This window comes from Drosophila subpulchrella, chromosome X (genome assembly GCF_014743375.2).
Source record: "Drosophila subpulchrella strain 33 F10 #4 breed RU33 chromosome X, RU_Dsub_v1.1 Primary Assembly, whole genome shotgun sequence".
Classification (NCBI taxonomy): Eukaryota; Metazoa; Arthropoda; class Insecta; order Diptera; family Drosophilidae; genus Drosophila; species Drosophila subpulchrella.
This window is the reverse complement of record NC_050613.1, coordinates 26,605,179-26,622,096: the sequence shown is the minus strand read 5'-3', so window position 1 is coordinate 26,622,096 and position 16,918 is coordinate 26,605,179. Positions and strand designations below refer to the sequence as shown.

The following is a 16,918-nucleotide window of genomic DNA, read 5'->3' as shown; positions in this document are numbered from 1 at the left end:
AAAAAAACTATAAAAAACCCCTTAATCAACGCCGAACTTTCCCATTTAATTAGCTGCATAAACTAGAAATAAGACTCCTGGAAATCGAAAAGCCTTAAATGCCCCAAAAGACTACCGTGAAACAATAAACCAAATCAATCAAATATAATTTATAGACACGCAAAAACAAAAATCCACCATGTATCGCATCAGTCCAATTGGACGAAAATCAAACTTCCATTCGCGCGAGAAATGTCTGATTGGACTCGTCCTGGTAACGCTGTGCTTCCTCTGCTTCGGCGGCATCTTCCTGCTGCCGGATAACTTCGGCAGCGACCGCGTCCTGCGCGTCTACAAGCACTTCCAGAAGGCCGGGCCGGAGATCTTCATTCCGGCCCCGCCCCTCGCCGGCCACGCCCCGCACCGCAGCGAAGATCCGCACTTCATCGGCGATCGCCAGCGCCTGGAGCAAAAGATCCGTGCGGAACTGGGCGATATGCTGGACGAGCCGCCGGCTGCCGGTGGCGGTGAGTCCGGCCAATTCCAGGCCCTCGCTCAACAGGCCCAAGCTCCTGCTCCCGTCGCCGCTCTGCCGGATCAGCAGGAGGATCTGGATGAGGGACAGCATGCCGCCATTCCCGTCCTGGCCGCTCCAGTTCAGGGAGACAATGCCGCCGCAGCCGCCAGCCAGGCGGCCTCATCTGCATCCCATTCACAAAGTCCCGCCCAGCACAACCAACAACAACAACAACTGCCCCTGGGAGGCGGTGGCAATGATCAGGCGGCGGACACACTGGACGCCACGCTGGAGGAGCGACGTCAGAAGGTCAAAGAGGTAAGTGGTTCGGACCCTATAACTTAAAATACACTCCCTGGGCGGGTTTCATATCAATCCGACATGTTTTGGTATAAAAACTGGTCTTGCAGGATCTATACAATGTTATTTTGTAGGGGGATCATAACTGGAAGAAAAACGTATTAGTTTAACCTCATACATTTTGATTTAGTGTAAAAGGATCTTAAGTATGATAATATGAACATATTTGTGATCCTAAATGATCTTAACTTGCTATGGTCTAAGTGATCCATTATAATCTCATCAACACGTCTATATCTGAATTCTTTGAATATAGGATTTATATTTATATAGTCTTAAACTTATTTTGAGTGGCAATCTTGGGAAGACTGTGATTTTTAATGCCGGCAAAAAAGTCAACTCTATCGGGGGTTATCGCTCTGACTTCCCCAACTCAGCTCGATTTCGATTTCGATTTCGCATTCACACTCGTTTTTGTTATTTTTTCCGCGTCGCTCTTTTTCATTGCTCTAATTTGGCGTTTATTTATTTTATTTCCCGGCCTGCGTATATATTTTTTTATTTTTTTTTTCGCTTCTCGGCAACGTGGGCAATTATCAACATTCCGCTATTTGTGTTTCTCTGTTGTCGGTCGTCAGTCCCAGTCCCATTCCCATTTCCCCGTCTTGTATGTTGGACCCCTCGCTTAGCTTCCGAGACAATCAGTACCGACTAATTGTTTATGGGGACTCGACGGACCAATGCGAAGAATGTCGCCAGTGGTCTTTGCCAACTCGATAAAGAGATTTCAGTAACAGAGTTTATGCGTTCGGGAAATATCACAGGGATAGGAACCTTTCAATCTTAATGATCACTGTATTGTATCAATGAATGAGGCGAAACTGACTCCATATTTTTGATAACATCATATAATATCAAAAAACATCATAATATATACATATGTATAGAAAAGATGTAGGATATTATATAGAAATGGTATTATTCAACTTAGGAACCTTTTAATCTTAATGATCTCTGTTTTGTGTTAGTAATGGCGGCAAAAATGACGTGTGTTTATAAAGCTTCATATTTTTAAAAACATAATATAATACCAAAAAACAAAATACAGAAATAGAATTAGAATATAATTTTGTTAAAATTTTAAATGGTTTGGCACGGTTGTATACATAATCTCCCCCTTTCAACCAATTTCTCCAGAACCAGAAATAACCCATTTTCCCCGTCGACTTAACGCATCCATAAATACCATAACCAATTTGCAAGCCTCAGCTGTATTTCGTTATATGCTTTCCTACGTGTCTAATTTTTTGCTCTGACTCGCTTTTGTTTCTGTTTGATTCCACTGACCCAGAATCTGTGTTTCTGGCCTCAGGCGGTAAATAGAAAACAAAATCTGCGGACTAATCATTAAAATCAGCGGGCAGCGAAGCTATCGTCTCAAGAGCGTGGGGACAGCACAGAATGCTGAATAAAAAACTAAAGAATAAAGATCGTCGTCGTCACCGCCGCCTTCGCTTTTGTTTTCTACTTCGTACCGGGTTCCACATTATTTCTCGTTCTAATTTATAGCTATCTGAATATGTGGAAAAAGAATACGCGCCCGGTAACAAGAGGCAAATCAATTGAATTGAAATTTCTTGAGAATAATGCTGAATCGTGACAGCTTAACCTATTTTCCCACTGCGGGTTTTACTTTTAGTCAATTTCCATTTCAATTCCAATTAAAGTGAATTGCATTCGACATTCGATCGGTGATCAAACCTCTGCCATTAATCTCCAGTTTCGCTTTCAACTTGTTAGAAAATAAATAAAAAGGTAACCAAATATTTTGGATGCTGGCCTTGCCTCAGGGTGATTTGTGGGATCCCTCAGCTTTAAGCGATTTTTTCTACTTTTTAATCTCTGCTTCGGGTTTCTTCTATCTTTCTTCTGTATGGCAACACGAATATTAAAGTGAAACTTGCTGTTTGTCAAGAAAATGATTGATACGATTAGCGATCAAATATCTAAGTATAGTCAATGGGTCAATTGTAAAAATGTAAAACAGATATTTTTAGGGCTCAAGAAAAATAATTGGATAATACCCACGTTTTAAGACGTGAAATATTGGGTAGTATTTGAGGAGTATGACAGTTTAAAAGTTGTTTTATAAATATTTACGAAACATTTTAATAGGCGTTTGAAGTTCTCACTCCTTAACAGTTGTAAAAGTGGCATAACAGTATAACAGTTGGTATAACAGTATAACAGTTAATTTAGGCCTTTAAAAACTGTTATACTAGAAACAAAGTTGACTATAAATCGCCAAATACGATTATAAATCACAGTTTAAAGGCGATTTTTCAACATTTTTATCCATATGCCAGTATGTTTATAAGTCTCACAGCTAACGCCCCGAGTACAAGCCCATAATTGTATATTAGCCCAACCCCTAACCTGCTAAAATTGAATCAATAAACCTGACGGGGGCTGACAGAACCTCACACCAAAGACAGATGGCTCCTGTAATGGTATTTTGAACAGATGACATGCGACATGCAATTGTGCAATGGACAAAGGCTGATGGAAATTTGAATTACTACTCAGTTGTGTGTACCGCTCAGTGTCCATCTCACTCGCACCTGAGCCAGTTGACAGTTCTCAACGGGCACTCAACGAACCATTAAAACACGCATTAAAAACCCATCATCAGCTGGACGGGACAATCTGTTCACTGACCATATAGCAGCAGCAAGTCGTACAAAGTACGTATTAAACATTTATAATCTCCATACAATTTTCAGGGCTAGTTGAGCGTTAAATTCGCGCTGCAATTGCAATGATGGCTTTGGCCCGGTTAAACGATTCAGCTTTATAGCGATTTATTGATATACTTATTGTTTGATATAGTAAAATTAAAATTTAGTTGAAAATTATATAGAAGTTCTACTTATTTTGATATGAAGATTAAATAAGGCACTTATTAAAAATATCTATGGATAAACGATTCAACTTTATAGCGATTTATTGAAACACCTATGTATTGTTAGACAAAGTAAAATGTAAAATTAAATTAGTGGGAAATGGTATAAAAACTCTTCTTATTTTGATATAAAGATTAAAAAAGGCACCTTTTTAAAAATAAATATGTATTTATACCCATTTGTTTTCTTAATCTGCGATAAGTATTATGTGTGCTGGCCTTTGGGTGTGTCCAGCATTTCAATGTGAGACCCAAGTACTATATAAACTGTCCTTGACCAAAAATGTGAGACTACGAAACGAAGCATAGAAATTGCCAACATTTCTATTCATGCCACCAGTTGCTGTTCTTTGGGTCCAAAAAAAAAGGGGGCTGGGGCCTTAGAACAATGTTGACCCATTTGGGTGAGGTCTCTTTGTTAATTTAGTCGTTGCGTACATATTTACATTGAGTGCAGCAGTTGAATATATGTACAGTGGTGTTGGCCCAAAGAAAAGTGGCCAATTAATATTATCTTGTGAATTTCTATGATTTCCGGGCAACACTCTTATCGATTGTTACCCATTGAATATTTAAATTTATAGAAATTTGGGGGAACTATGGAACTATTCTTATCAACTGGTCTGCATTACCTTGAATTTAATTCCTCATGAAAATTGATTGGGCTATTAATTAAGAACAAGGAAAGATACTGACCAAAAGCAATTGATTAAAAATATATTTGATATTTATTTTACTACTTATTTAAATAGCTAGCCCACTGTCCGTAGGTCTGAACTTTCTGTCTGGTTCTCGTACTCCTCCTCCATTTTCGGGCTCGGCTTTCACCAAACATCGCGCTGTGCATATAAAAACCTAGCGAAATGGAGAGGAGAATAAAGAATAGATTCCAAATAGAAGCGAATGTGTCAATAACCAGGCAAACTTCCAACGCTCATTTTGGGGCTTGCCACAATTGGAGGCATTATTCCGTCGACAGGGGTTTCCCTAGTAAAAAAAAAATGTAGTTGTGTTTTCGTGTGCCATTATCATGTTTATCGAGCGCAACAGTTGTTTTCTTTTTTGTCAAACATTACATTATATTGTGTACCACAAATTATTTAGGAAGCCGCCCCTGATTTTATCTATCCCCCAGGGCATTGCGAAAAACCCAGAATAGAGCAATTAGGGATAGTTTTCACTAGTCTGGATTGCTGTATCAAAGTTCAGTGCAATTGTCCGCCTAATAGTGACAAATTACACAATTTTTTTGGAATATATGTACCAGCCGAAAAAAGTACTCTGCTGGTAATTTCAAAACATGTGTACAGTGTCCCTCAAATTTTTAAAAATAGCTTTTAAAATTCGTAGACATTGCTGACAGCAGAAATGAAAGCAATGTCAAAATACACATTTGGTAGATCTTAGTAGTTGATAAATATTAGGAACTTATAATTTTCCCAGAAATAATATTAAGCTATATATTATTTTTTATGTTGAGCTAGAAATTTTTTAATATCTTCCTCAAAAGATCAATGCTTTATGTGCTATTTATTATGGCATTGACTTGCAGTTTCTCCATTAAATGAATATCACAGTTGTTTCCAGTTAATTCCACGTGTGCCGTAATAATAACACCCCATTTATAAGGTAGTTCAACTGTGAAAATTAAACAATAAATCCCACGTATCACAAGTTTATGCAAGGCAACAAAGCGACAGGTTTTTCAACTCTTTTAGAGACGGGCAAAAAATAATGAAAACAAAACTTTAGAGAGCTTTCGTAACTGCAGATCTTTCAGAGTAAAGAAAAAACATTCTGAACGTACGAATTAAGAACGAACCCATGCTGACCTTTTCGATTCCCTAGTATTTAGCAGTTGTTACGGGTAATAATATATGATCTAAAAAAACGTATTTTTTAAGAGAACCTTTCCCAACCGTCCATCGAAGTCGACAGAAACCGAAGTAAAACCGAGAGAGTTGTTTTTGCTCAGCTTCGGTTTTTGTTCCGTTTCCGTTCGTTTCGCTGCAGTTGTTGCTAAGCTCGGCAAAAGCTTTGCCGATTTTGAAAAGCTTTCCAAGCTTATAGGCGACTTTTTTTGGCGCCAAAATATTTTGATGAACGCGATTGGTCGCTTAGGTTTAGGAAGTGTGTTCAGCAGGAGTCCTTGGGAATTTTAAGGATTTTTGTTTATCCATGGGATCGAAAGTGTTATCATGTTTACTATTCTAGTATCTGTTGTATATTTGTCAAGTCTTAGAATATTTGTGTTTTTAATTATTTATATTTTAAAATACTTATAATTAGCTTGTTTGATTTGATAGCTATATTTTTTATTAATATAAGAATCCTAAGAACTGTTATTTCTGCATTACTGTAAAAATGGATGTTATAATAATTTCGTTTACCCATGGCATCGAAAGTGTTATCATGTTTACTAATCCAATATCGGTTATATATTTGTCAAGTTTTAGAATATTTGTGTATTTAATTATTTATATTTTAAAATATACCTATACCTACCTGATGATACCTATATTTTTTTATTAATATACGAATTTTAAGAACTGTTATTTCTGCATTTCTGTAAAAATGGATGTTATAATAATTTCTGTGCTAAAGGGCCTACAAAGTTCGTATTAGGGGCCCAATTTCGTCGCTTTCCTTCGACAACCCTCGACTTTTCGATTTCTGCTCGTTTCTTTACTCGAACTAAGCCGAATTTAACCGATTCGCCCTCGGCTCTTCGCTCGGGCCTCGGTTTCGGTGGGAATTACGGGATGCAGGAGTGTGTCTGGGGGACCGGGGAACTAAGCCATGCTGTCTGGCTGCTCTGCAGCTGATGTTTTAGCCACCGCTGCTGCTTTTGCTGCCTTTGCTGCTTTCACGCTGCCCCGTGGACTTGGGCTTCTTGTGGTGCCGTTCGGTTGCGGTGCGTTTAATGTCTCGCCTGCGCTGGAAGCGTCAACTCCTTTTTTGGGACGCGCCACGCGTCGTATGCGCAACGTATCACGTATACGCCACACCGTACCGTAAAGCCACGGACTATTTACGCTTTTTTGGCATTTGTTTGTCGGCATCGACGGGCCTATCCGACAACCCGCGTGTTTGTTTGTGTGCGCGTGTGTGCCTGTGTTTGCCCGTTTCGTGTTTGTGTTCAAGGCTACACCTGCTGCAGGTGACTGCAGATGCAGCTGCACCACCAGCAGCAGCAGCATCCGTTGGCTACTTTACTGCCGATACGTGGACAGTGGTCGCTCGCTAATTGCCAAAGAGATCTGGAAAGGACAATAAACCAAATGAAAGTGGACAAGTTACGCAGGCTGTTCCATTTAAATCGCTGGCGTTTTGAAATCATTTTAAAAGGCATCCAAAAAGTATGCAATAGGGTGTGAATCCATCTGACTTACTGGTTTAAAACACATTGATGCATACTTTTAGGCACTTTTTTGAGGGATTTTAAAACCATAGTTATTTTTTTGGCTTATGATTAGATGCAGTATAAACGACCATGTTTTTCAAAAATGAATTTTAAGGAAGTTGTTACCCACCAAGAATTAAAACACAATTGTGATGTTAAATAAAAACATTAATAATTACGACATTTCCTAAATTTTAAATGTTAAATAATCTTGCTATATTTTTACCCAAAAAGAAAGTGGTTCCGGATATACTATTATTTTTTTTTTTATCAAAATCAAAATGATATTAACAATATCCTAAAATGTTTAATAAAGTTCACAGTTCAAACAAGTCTCCCAAAGTTAAATATTTACACAATATAATCACAAGGTTTAATTCTTAAAATTAAAATGTCATTTAAAAAGCTTAATGTTTTTTAGGCTACAGTGCTTTTGGGCTATTATAAATTATGTTGCATAGCAAAAAAAATTAACAAAGTAATTAAATTAAACTTCAATTAGTTTATAATTTTTAAAAAAGCTAAAATACTTCTATGAAAGTATAAAAAAATGCTTGAAAAAAGGTATCTTCCGATTGTAGCCGTGATAAATAATTATTAATTAGCGAGCAGCTACTGTACTTACACACTCATAAATTAAGTTGTTGTTGCTTTTGTTACTGTTGCAGTGGCCAAAAGAGAAAGAAGGCGAACTTATTGTTTGCTTGGCCATTAATTGTGGCCAACGCTAGCGGAGCGGAAACGGAAGTGCAATGTGTTGATGACACCATAGCTTCATTTTTTTTTCGGTTCCCCTTTTTTTATTGGTGTGTGCTTGCATTGGAAAGGGTCGAAGGTGGAAAATCGCAGACGAAACAATGAGATACTGTTTTTTTTTTCATTTTTGGACCGCCAGCGATTAATTATTGTGTCAAAGTTCACAATTGAATATTAATTAATTTGAAACTGCCAATAAATATAACATCCTTTGCTTAACAATTGAAATTAAAAAGAAATTTTGTAAAATGCATTACATCAAGCGTAGTTAATTGATCTTTAAAGATTTACATTATTCATTATCAATTTAACACTCTATAAGCTTATGTATTTAACCAATACTACAAATAACCGAGAATTTCTTGAACTCCATTAAACTTAATTAACACAATTTTGCATAGAAAAACACTCTAAACATTATGAATTTTAATCAAGCGAGGTTCCATTTAAAATTCAGCGTCACAGTGAAAAAGTGTAGAACAACTTGGGGTCCCTTGGGTAATAATAAGGAAAAACAGCAGGATGGAATATATCGAGGGAAATGGGGACTCTCTCAGCAGGGTCTGAATGAAAAAATATACATATAAATAAGAGCTAAAACTAAATCCAAAAATTCGCGCAGCAGGCAAGAAAAATTCTTCACACGCGCGAAAATTTCGCAGCAGCAGTAAATAAAAAAAAAAAATGAAAAAACGGAAAAGAGAAGGGGTTTTCGAGCAACAGAGATAGCTATACAAAAAAATGTACAAAAATAAAAACACGTTGGAAAAATTCGCATAAAAATCTGGGTGCTAGAAAAACATGTTTGAGTGTGTGTGGCCACAAGGGGTTACATTTGACTACACACACACACACACATAGGACACGTAGAACACACTGCTCACAAATACACTCACACACAAGCGGCTTTCACGCATTGAAAGTAACGCATAATGCGTCATTTTTCACTTGAGCAACATAATAACCAGGCGAAAGACAGCGAAAAAGATGCTGGAGCATATATGTAGGCAAAAATTGCACAGTAAAAGCCCTTTAATGTGGTTTCAGCTGGTTTCTTTGTCCAAGAAATGAAAGGAATCCAATTAAAAGTATGGCTTTGTAAGATAATATTATAATGAACAGGGTTAAGTAATGAAGTATTATATTATTTTAATTTTTCTGAATACTTTTAGAAAAAATCTTTTCCCGATTTTCAGCTTTTTCCAAGTTCATGGATCCTACGATCCTGTTTTAGCTGAAGAATTTCAATTAAAAGTATGCCCCCTAAGGTAATATTGTACTCAATTTGAATAGGGTTGATTAATGAAGTAGTATTTTATTTTAATATTTCGGAATATTAAAAAAAACTCATTACAGTTTTTACCAATTGTTTCCCATCCTGCCTTTAAAAGTAATAAACAAATTTTCCGGTAGAGCAGCATAATTTGTTTTCCATCTGGAGGAGAAAAGTCCTGGCTTAGGCTTTCTTTTTCCCCTTCTAGGAAAGTGCATCTTTAGGCATTGCATTTGGGGCTAGACAAAGGCATATCATGTTCTTAGCCAAGCTGCCCCCTTTGGGCCAAGTAGTGTGTTTGTTTACAGGCAACTGGAGTGCACTTAAGCGGTGATACGAACGGCAAGAGCGTAGAAAATGGAGAAAAATGGGCAAAAAAAAAAACGGAGAAAAAGTAGAGAATAGTCGAGGGGAAAGCTGAGACCCAGACAATCCACTTGATGATGCTGGCATATGTGGGATAAAGTGGGCTGGGGAGCCACAAACTTCGAGGAAGAGATAACGAGGAATTTGAAGAATTCCCACTCTGGTCCCGTCTCTTTCCGGCGACTCATAAGCTGTGTCCTTCCCCTGCGACGACTGCCGTTGACCTGCCTTAACATTTTCCCACATTTTCCCGCATTTTCCACCCAACTCACCCATATTTCATCCATTCAGTCACTTTGACACGTATGATTTGATGTCAAGGAAAAGTTACATTTATTACTTGTCGTTGCTTGTAGGTTATTTTTAAAGACATTGTAAAAGTAAAATAATAAAATAAAGATACATTTATCACTGCCTGCTTTTGGGCAGTAGAAAATTGAACTTTAAAGGTAAAAATTTCACAAGTTTTAATTAGAAAGCAGTAAAAAAAATAAATATATTTGGGATGCTACGCAAATTACTAGGGGTTGTATTTAATTTAAGGTGTTTAAAAGTACGCAGTGGCTAAAAAAGTTTAAAATATATTGTTGCATACTTTTAGACACCAAACATAGCCTTTGAAATATAGTTTTTAAAAACCCTAGTGGCTTATCAATCTTTAATCTATGCCTATTTAACTGTCTATAAAAAATAATAACATTCAACAGTTTTTTTTTTATTAATTCAAAACACGAAAATGTAAAAATTGCACTTATGATCCCAATAAAAATAATTTCTTCTAATGAATGCTAAGCTCAAAGAGGCAAACATATTAGCTTAGATTATTCATGCCCTTTTTTTTAGGGATGTATTGGTGCTATTTTTTATTGCGGCACCACCTTTCACATTTTGTTGTCCCTTTTTTCCGCTTCCTGAATTTCTTTGTTCCCCTTTTGCTTTCTCCTAGTTGATTAATAATTCATTGGGCTTTCCACGCCTTTTCTTGTGTCCAGCCATAATTCTTGTGGCGCCGCCTGTTGGCTAAAAAGAAGGCAACAAAACGAAACAAAACAACAAACAGAACACAGAAAACCAACCAACAAACAAAAAAAAAACATACAATTTATTGGTCTTGCAAAAAGCAGAAGGGGGAAGTACCTTTATACCCTTTTTTCCACCTGGACTTTTGCGGTGGGTTTTATGTATATTTCTCTGCTTTTTTATATATCTCCATTTTTTGCCGACCAACTTTTTCCGCTTTGCCATGCATTTTATTTGTGCCTGTTGGTTGTTTCTGCAACTGCATTCGGAGGCAAATTGTAAAAATCATTTGCTGACTTTTTGCCGCCAAAGTTTTGCAAAGCCCCCTGCCCCTTTTTCCCCTGCTAGTGTTGCATTTTAATTGCAAAATCTAGTTTTATTTCGTTTCGTTTTCGGGAAAAACTGTCTTTTTGTCGGCAGTCAACGGAATTGATGCCTCTTTTCTGCGAAAAAACTCTATTCCTCGCCAGCTTTATGCACATTTGTGTTCAAAATGTTAGTTGTTTTGTCTGCTTTCCGTTAATATATTTTGTAAAAAAAACAAAAAAGATGTTCATCCTAAGATATTTTGGTGAAATGTTGGCCTAAAACGATACAAAACGGTATTTTAATTCGATTTGTCTTCCTATTTCGTGATCTGTAGTTTTTGGGCTTAGTGTGTCTATTATTTTGGACTCCATCGTAAATGACTGGCTCACCATCCTTTTATAGTTTTATCTTTTCTGTTAGATGGTTTCTGCCAAAGTCAGATGCGGCCAACACAGACAATCCATTTTGTCAGCCAACAATTGAAGCCGAATGCGGTTTTTCATTCCTTGTGGTTGGGATTTTTCCTCTTTTCTTTGTTTTTTCTCTTTTTGAGTAGTAAAAATTTAAAGGCTATGGGTGGCAAAATTGGATTGGATAGCCGAAAAAGCAATTAAGGGAAAAGGTTGCAGAGAAAGCATCACAATTCATACTAATAACTATTTTAAAAAGGGAAATAGAGATCGGAAGTTTTGCGTGATCGCTTTAAAAAGGCGTCTGATTTTTATTGCATTCTTTTAGACAGCTTTGGAAAATATTTCTAAAAGCCAGTGACTTCTTTGGCAAATTGTTATTATTGGGGTGAAATTCACTGCATACTTTTAGACACCTTTGGAAAATAAATATTGTTTTGAATTTAGTTGTTTTTTTTTACATTATAAATATACCCTCAATCCTAGAATAATTTTTAGAAATATAACTTGTGATCATTTTTCCTATAACCAAGGTGGCAACCCCACTTTTCCTGATGCAACTCTGTGCAAACAGAAAGCACACATGGGCGAGAAATAGGGACATGGGGAGGCGCATAAAAGTATGCTAAATTATTTCTTCTCCAGGACAACATACATGTCAGACCTCCTGACGCAGCACAGCACCTGAATGAAAGGAGGGGGGGTACTGCTGAGGGCTCCTCTTTATGGAGGGTAAAAACGGGCACTAAACATGTCCTGGCAAGCTGCCATCTCCCTTTATTGTGCCCCTCCCTCTACACCCTATACACCCAACCCCTCTCGAAGGACATGGGCATCGCATTCTGCATCTGCCGATCCTTCGACTGTCTCCTCCTTCGACTGTCAACAGTTGGCACTGACTAATTAAATCTGGCATCGATTTCTCACAAAAGTTTTCCCTTCTCTCCACTTTTCACTGGCAGTGCGGAATTTTCTGTCCTGGAACAACAGCTACACATTAAATTGTTTTCTATTATTATCTATTGTGATGGAAATCCCTAACTGATCTAGTTATAAAACTTTCTAAGTATTTTTTTTATGAAAGTAGTTATCACCCAGAATATGCTTATAATCCTCAAGTGATTTAGTTTTTATTAAAATTCTTTGTAATAGATGCTTTGAAAAATAATACTAAATACAATTATTTAATATTATTATTATAAAAATAGGTATCATCCAGAATATGTTTAAAATCCTTAAGTTATTTTGTTTTTAATAATATTCTTTGTAAGAGATGCTTTGAAAAATAATACTGAATAAAATTACTTAATATTAACCAATAATATATAATTGCTAAATCGTTTTTTTAATAAATTCCTAAATACTTTTTTCCATGATCCTAACAATGAACACAACTTCGGGACAATAGGCATCAACCAGAATAAATAAAGCGACAAATTGGCAAGGACTAATCAAGTCCGACATGAAATTCCACCCGTTTGAAAATTGAAAATCCAAGCTGAAATTAAAATGTTGTATATGCTTTTTCCATCCGGGTGTCTTTCGTTTAGCGTTGTCAAATGCACAAAACACGACACAAAGGACACTGGGATAGTGGGTTTTGGTTAGGTTTGGATTCTGGTCCTCTCTGCTCTTGTTATTGTTATCCTTGTGGTGCAGTTTTAATAATTCAAAGTGCCTGCAATAGACGGCCTGCTTGCTGCTCATTGCCTGTCCGTCCTTGTCCTTTTTTGTTTGGCTTCGAAAGTCGCACTGCACACGCAGTAAAATAAGGATGGACTTTTCTGTGGCCCAGTAGGACACATTACGTATACGCACCCCGAAACCCCAACCCGCAAACCAGTTGGAAAGTATAAAAATAAAAACAGCAAGGTAGGCAAGGCGATGACCAGCAGTCCAACATTACGATCTGCATTTTAAGTGACTGTTCAGCGTTTGAAAAACAATTGCTCAAGGCAAATAAATTTGCTATTGAATCAGGTCGAAGCTAAGCTAAGGGGAAGATGCCACAAACTTGGTTAGAAAATATCCCCAGATATCCTGCCATTACTTGTAAAAATATTTTGTAAACTAAAAATGATCCATAAATTCGTAGTTTTATTTTTAACAATATAAGATGTTTAATTTAAAGCATATGAATATTAAATATAATCATGAATTATATGAATTTTGGGTTTATTTCAAGTTTCCTTAGAGTCCTTTTTTGCATAAATTCGGATCTCTATGTATCAAATTAATAAATCATAAAAGCAACCCATTCAATGCAAAGGTCCTTTCAAAGGTTTATAATGACTGGACATAAAATTGTTTATAAAAAGAGCCGAAAAATCTTCAAGGGCTTAACCCCTCAATCTCAGGCGCATAATTATCGCCAAAGTAAGGCGGCCAAAAAGGGTTAAAAGGGGGCAACTGTGCTGGGCAAATAGTTCCACTAATTAGAGACAGGTTGCAAGGACACGCGGATACAGATGCAGATGCAGATGATGTCGCAGTTTGTTTGTTGATTTAGCCGAAGGCGGGCCAAATGAGTGGGGGTCACGGGTCACGGGCTTGCATGTGGAATGAGAATTTGTATTTCCCTTTCGTGTATTCCACAATTTTTTTTTTGTGTTGCCTAAAAGTTAACTCGATTTGTGCGGAATTTGACAGAGCGAAAAAGAAACCCAGATAGCCTCCGCAACTTCGACTTGGCCCAAGGACACTCTGGGGCAGCGAGGAGGAGCCCTGGGATTGGATTTGGGATTTCGGATTTGAATGCGCAGCCAAAGGAAAAAAGCGGCCTGCGGGGCACTAAAATGCGGAAGGAACAAAGCGAAAAACAGCAGTGGGAAAATAGGAAGAAAAAACGAGAATCCCCTTTTTGAAAAATGAAAGAGCAAAAAAATAGAGCAAATGCAAATGACAAAATAATGCGTTGTTCTCGGGCAGGAAAAATGTTTTGGTGGCAAAATGGCAAAATGGCAAAACGAAACACGAACTGCAGTTTGCTGACCAAGTTCTAAGTCCAATTTGCTTGGCTGTAATTTAAAAACAAAATATACCCTGCTGAATATTGATTAGAATCCAGTGGCTTCCGGCTGCAAATTTAAGTTGCTATTGAAAAAAAGCGAAAACCAGCGTGTTTTTTTCAAATAACTTATAAAGGTGACTAAAAGTATGCAGGGAAAAATGGAACAGAACAAATAGGTTAGACTTTTGTATTACAAATATTTATTGTTGCATACTTTTTGACACCTTTGTAAATAAATGTAAAAAATGTAAAAGTGGAATGGAAGAAATATGTATGTCGGACTTTTAAACTGAATACTTTTAGACACCTTTGTAGCTAAATGATTTAAAATCCCTGTTGATTTTTTTGCCTTCAAAGTGAAAAATATATGAAATCTTTTTTGTTGCATACTTTAAGACACGATAAAGTCTGTTTTGGATTTCTGTGCCTTCAAAATGTATAAAACATCTTTACTATTTCATACTTTTAGGCACTTATGGAAGTGATTTAAATCTCTAGTGATTACTGTGCCACTCTTACTCTTGGTTAGTAAAAAATCGTTAAACAAGTAAATAACCTTATGCCACTGCGAATCAAGTATACGCATCAAGTATACGCATCAAGTATACGCATCAAGTATACGCATCAAGTATACGCACCGTAGTAAAAACTACTTTACTCGGCCCTTCGGCCATTACGCATACGCACCGTTGCCTGCCTTATCCAATTTAAAGTGACTCTGCCCAGTGAACGAAGGGGTAGAACTGGGCACAAAATGAAGCTGGAGCTGCTGGGAATAAATTGCAATTTACTTGCGTAAATTTAATAAAGTTTAACCCCCTCGATTTTCCAACGTGCTGCATCTCCATCCCGTGCAACTTGTTGTAATGCAATCTGTTTGCCGTTCGCCTTGAGCCGCAATTTTATGAAAAGCTGCTGAAAATAATTAAGATGAAACGCCAAAGATTGCCGCACATCGTTCGGTTCGTATAAATTCAGCTGCAGCTGCCTGCGTCTTCACTTCTTCATACTTCTTATTCTTGATGGATGTTGTTATTATGCAATTTACCATGCGAAAAGATCTTTTGCGCTGGGGTAATTTTCCTAAATATTATGTTTTCCAAGATACCATTTTGTAATATAAAATATATATTTTTTTTTGGCGGTCTCTTTAGGTTTCTCATTCTTAGATTCTGTATTGTATCTACTTGTTTCAATATAAGTCAATTAGTATCACCTCAAATAGGTCACAAATATTTTAGGTTACACTTGTATTTACACAAAACACTTGTCATTCATTTAACTTCTCCTCTCCATCGAAAGTTAACTGATTCCCTTTCTTAATCACACGCAGGGCAATTTGTCACAAATTACAACAAATTAAAATGCCTCAACATGTTAATTGAAAATGTAATCCGTTAATGCCCAAATTGCGCACAGTTTCCCCCTCTTTTTTGGCTGATGCTGGGAAAAAACGTGTTGAGAGCCCTTTTGTTTGGAATTAATTAAGCGACAAAAGACGCAGCTTCATTAATTGAAATAAATAGCGAAAAAAGCACTGAGGAGGTGCTGTTTCTGTTTTTTTTTTTTTGGGAAACAAAAGGAAAAAATAGGGCAGCCCAAGACGAGGAGAAACGAAATAAATTCGTCTAGGCAACAGGCGTTAATATGCAATTAAATGAAATTTCTGCCAAGTTTCTATGTGTGTGTGTGTGTGGCACTAGTGTGTGTGTGTGTGAGAGCGTGCGTGTCGGCTCAATTAAATCCGCAAAGTGTCCCCTTTTCCCCACTGAACTCAAGACGCGTGTGCAGATCCCATGAAATGAATGCTTAAATCCTCCTCCAAAAAAAGAAATACCACACAAAGGCAGAAAGGCGAAGAAAGCCTCAGAAAATATTAGAAACAAATGCGAAATACCCTTGAATTAAAAATAAATATGTTTTTAAAACATATAAGGAAAATGTATGATATATCAAAGGGGGTTTTCTTATAAATAACCCCTTTAAAAAATAATAAGCAACTGGGCTTTGCTGAATTTTACTTGTTTATTACATTTTATAATGCGAAGAAAGCTGAGGAATATTTTAAACACAAATGGAAAATACCCTATAATATAAAACAATATGTTTTTAAATATATGCTATATAAAATGTGGTTTCTCTAAATAACCCCTTTAAAAATAATAAATATTATTTAAACATTTTATAATGCTTATATATATATATATTTTATATTTAAATCAATATTCCACATAACTAATAAATGATGAATTTCAAATCCTTTAAAATTCAATAAGCTCAGCTCCAGAATAAAGGCTTTTTGAAGTTCCAGAAAGGTGCAATGTTGTCGTCAAATATCCCTTTGTCTTTAAAGCCTTTTGGGAATAGCAGGGTATTAGGTGGGCATTACGACCCAACTGGCTGCCTAGAAAGTGAGAGCGTAGATATAGTCAAGGTTGAACAGCTCAGGAAATAGGAATGGTGGTGAAAGGAAAAAAAAGTGAAAGGAGTGGCGAACATTTCATTAACATTTTTTGCGGGCGGCAAGTTATGACTTAATATAATCGATAGAGATCAATGAAGATGTAATAGAGAATTCAATTAATATGAGAAGTTCTACATTTATTATTCACT

General features: G+C 36.8%; 1 protein-coding gene across 1 annotated transcript in view; it reads left to right on the top strand.

Moving 5' to 3' along the window:
- The window catches only part of LOC119558379 (mannosyl-oligosaccharide alpha-1,2-mannosidase IA), a 58,639-nt gene that overhangs the window by 1,708 nt on the left and 40,013 nt on the right, over positions 1-16,918 (top strand). Inside the window, exon 2 of the mRNA XM_037871897.1 lies at positions 54-814. Within this exon, the coding sequence (XP_037727825.1) occupies positions 179-814 (636 nt within the window). The 5' untranslated portion in view covers positions 54-178. The remainder of the gene's footprint in view (positions 1-53; positions 815-16,918) is intronic.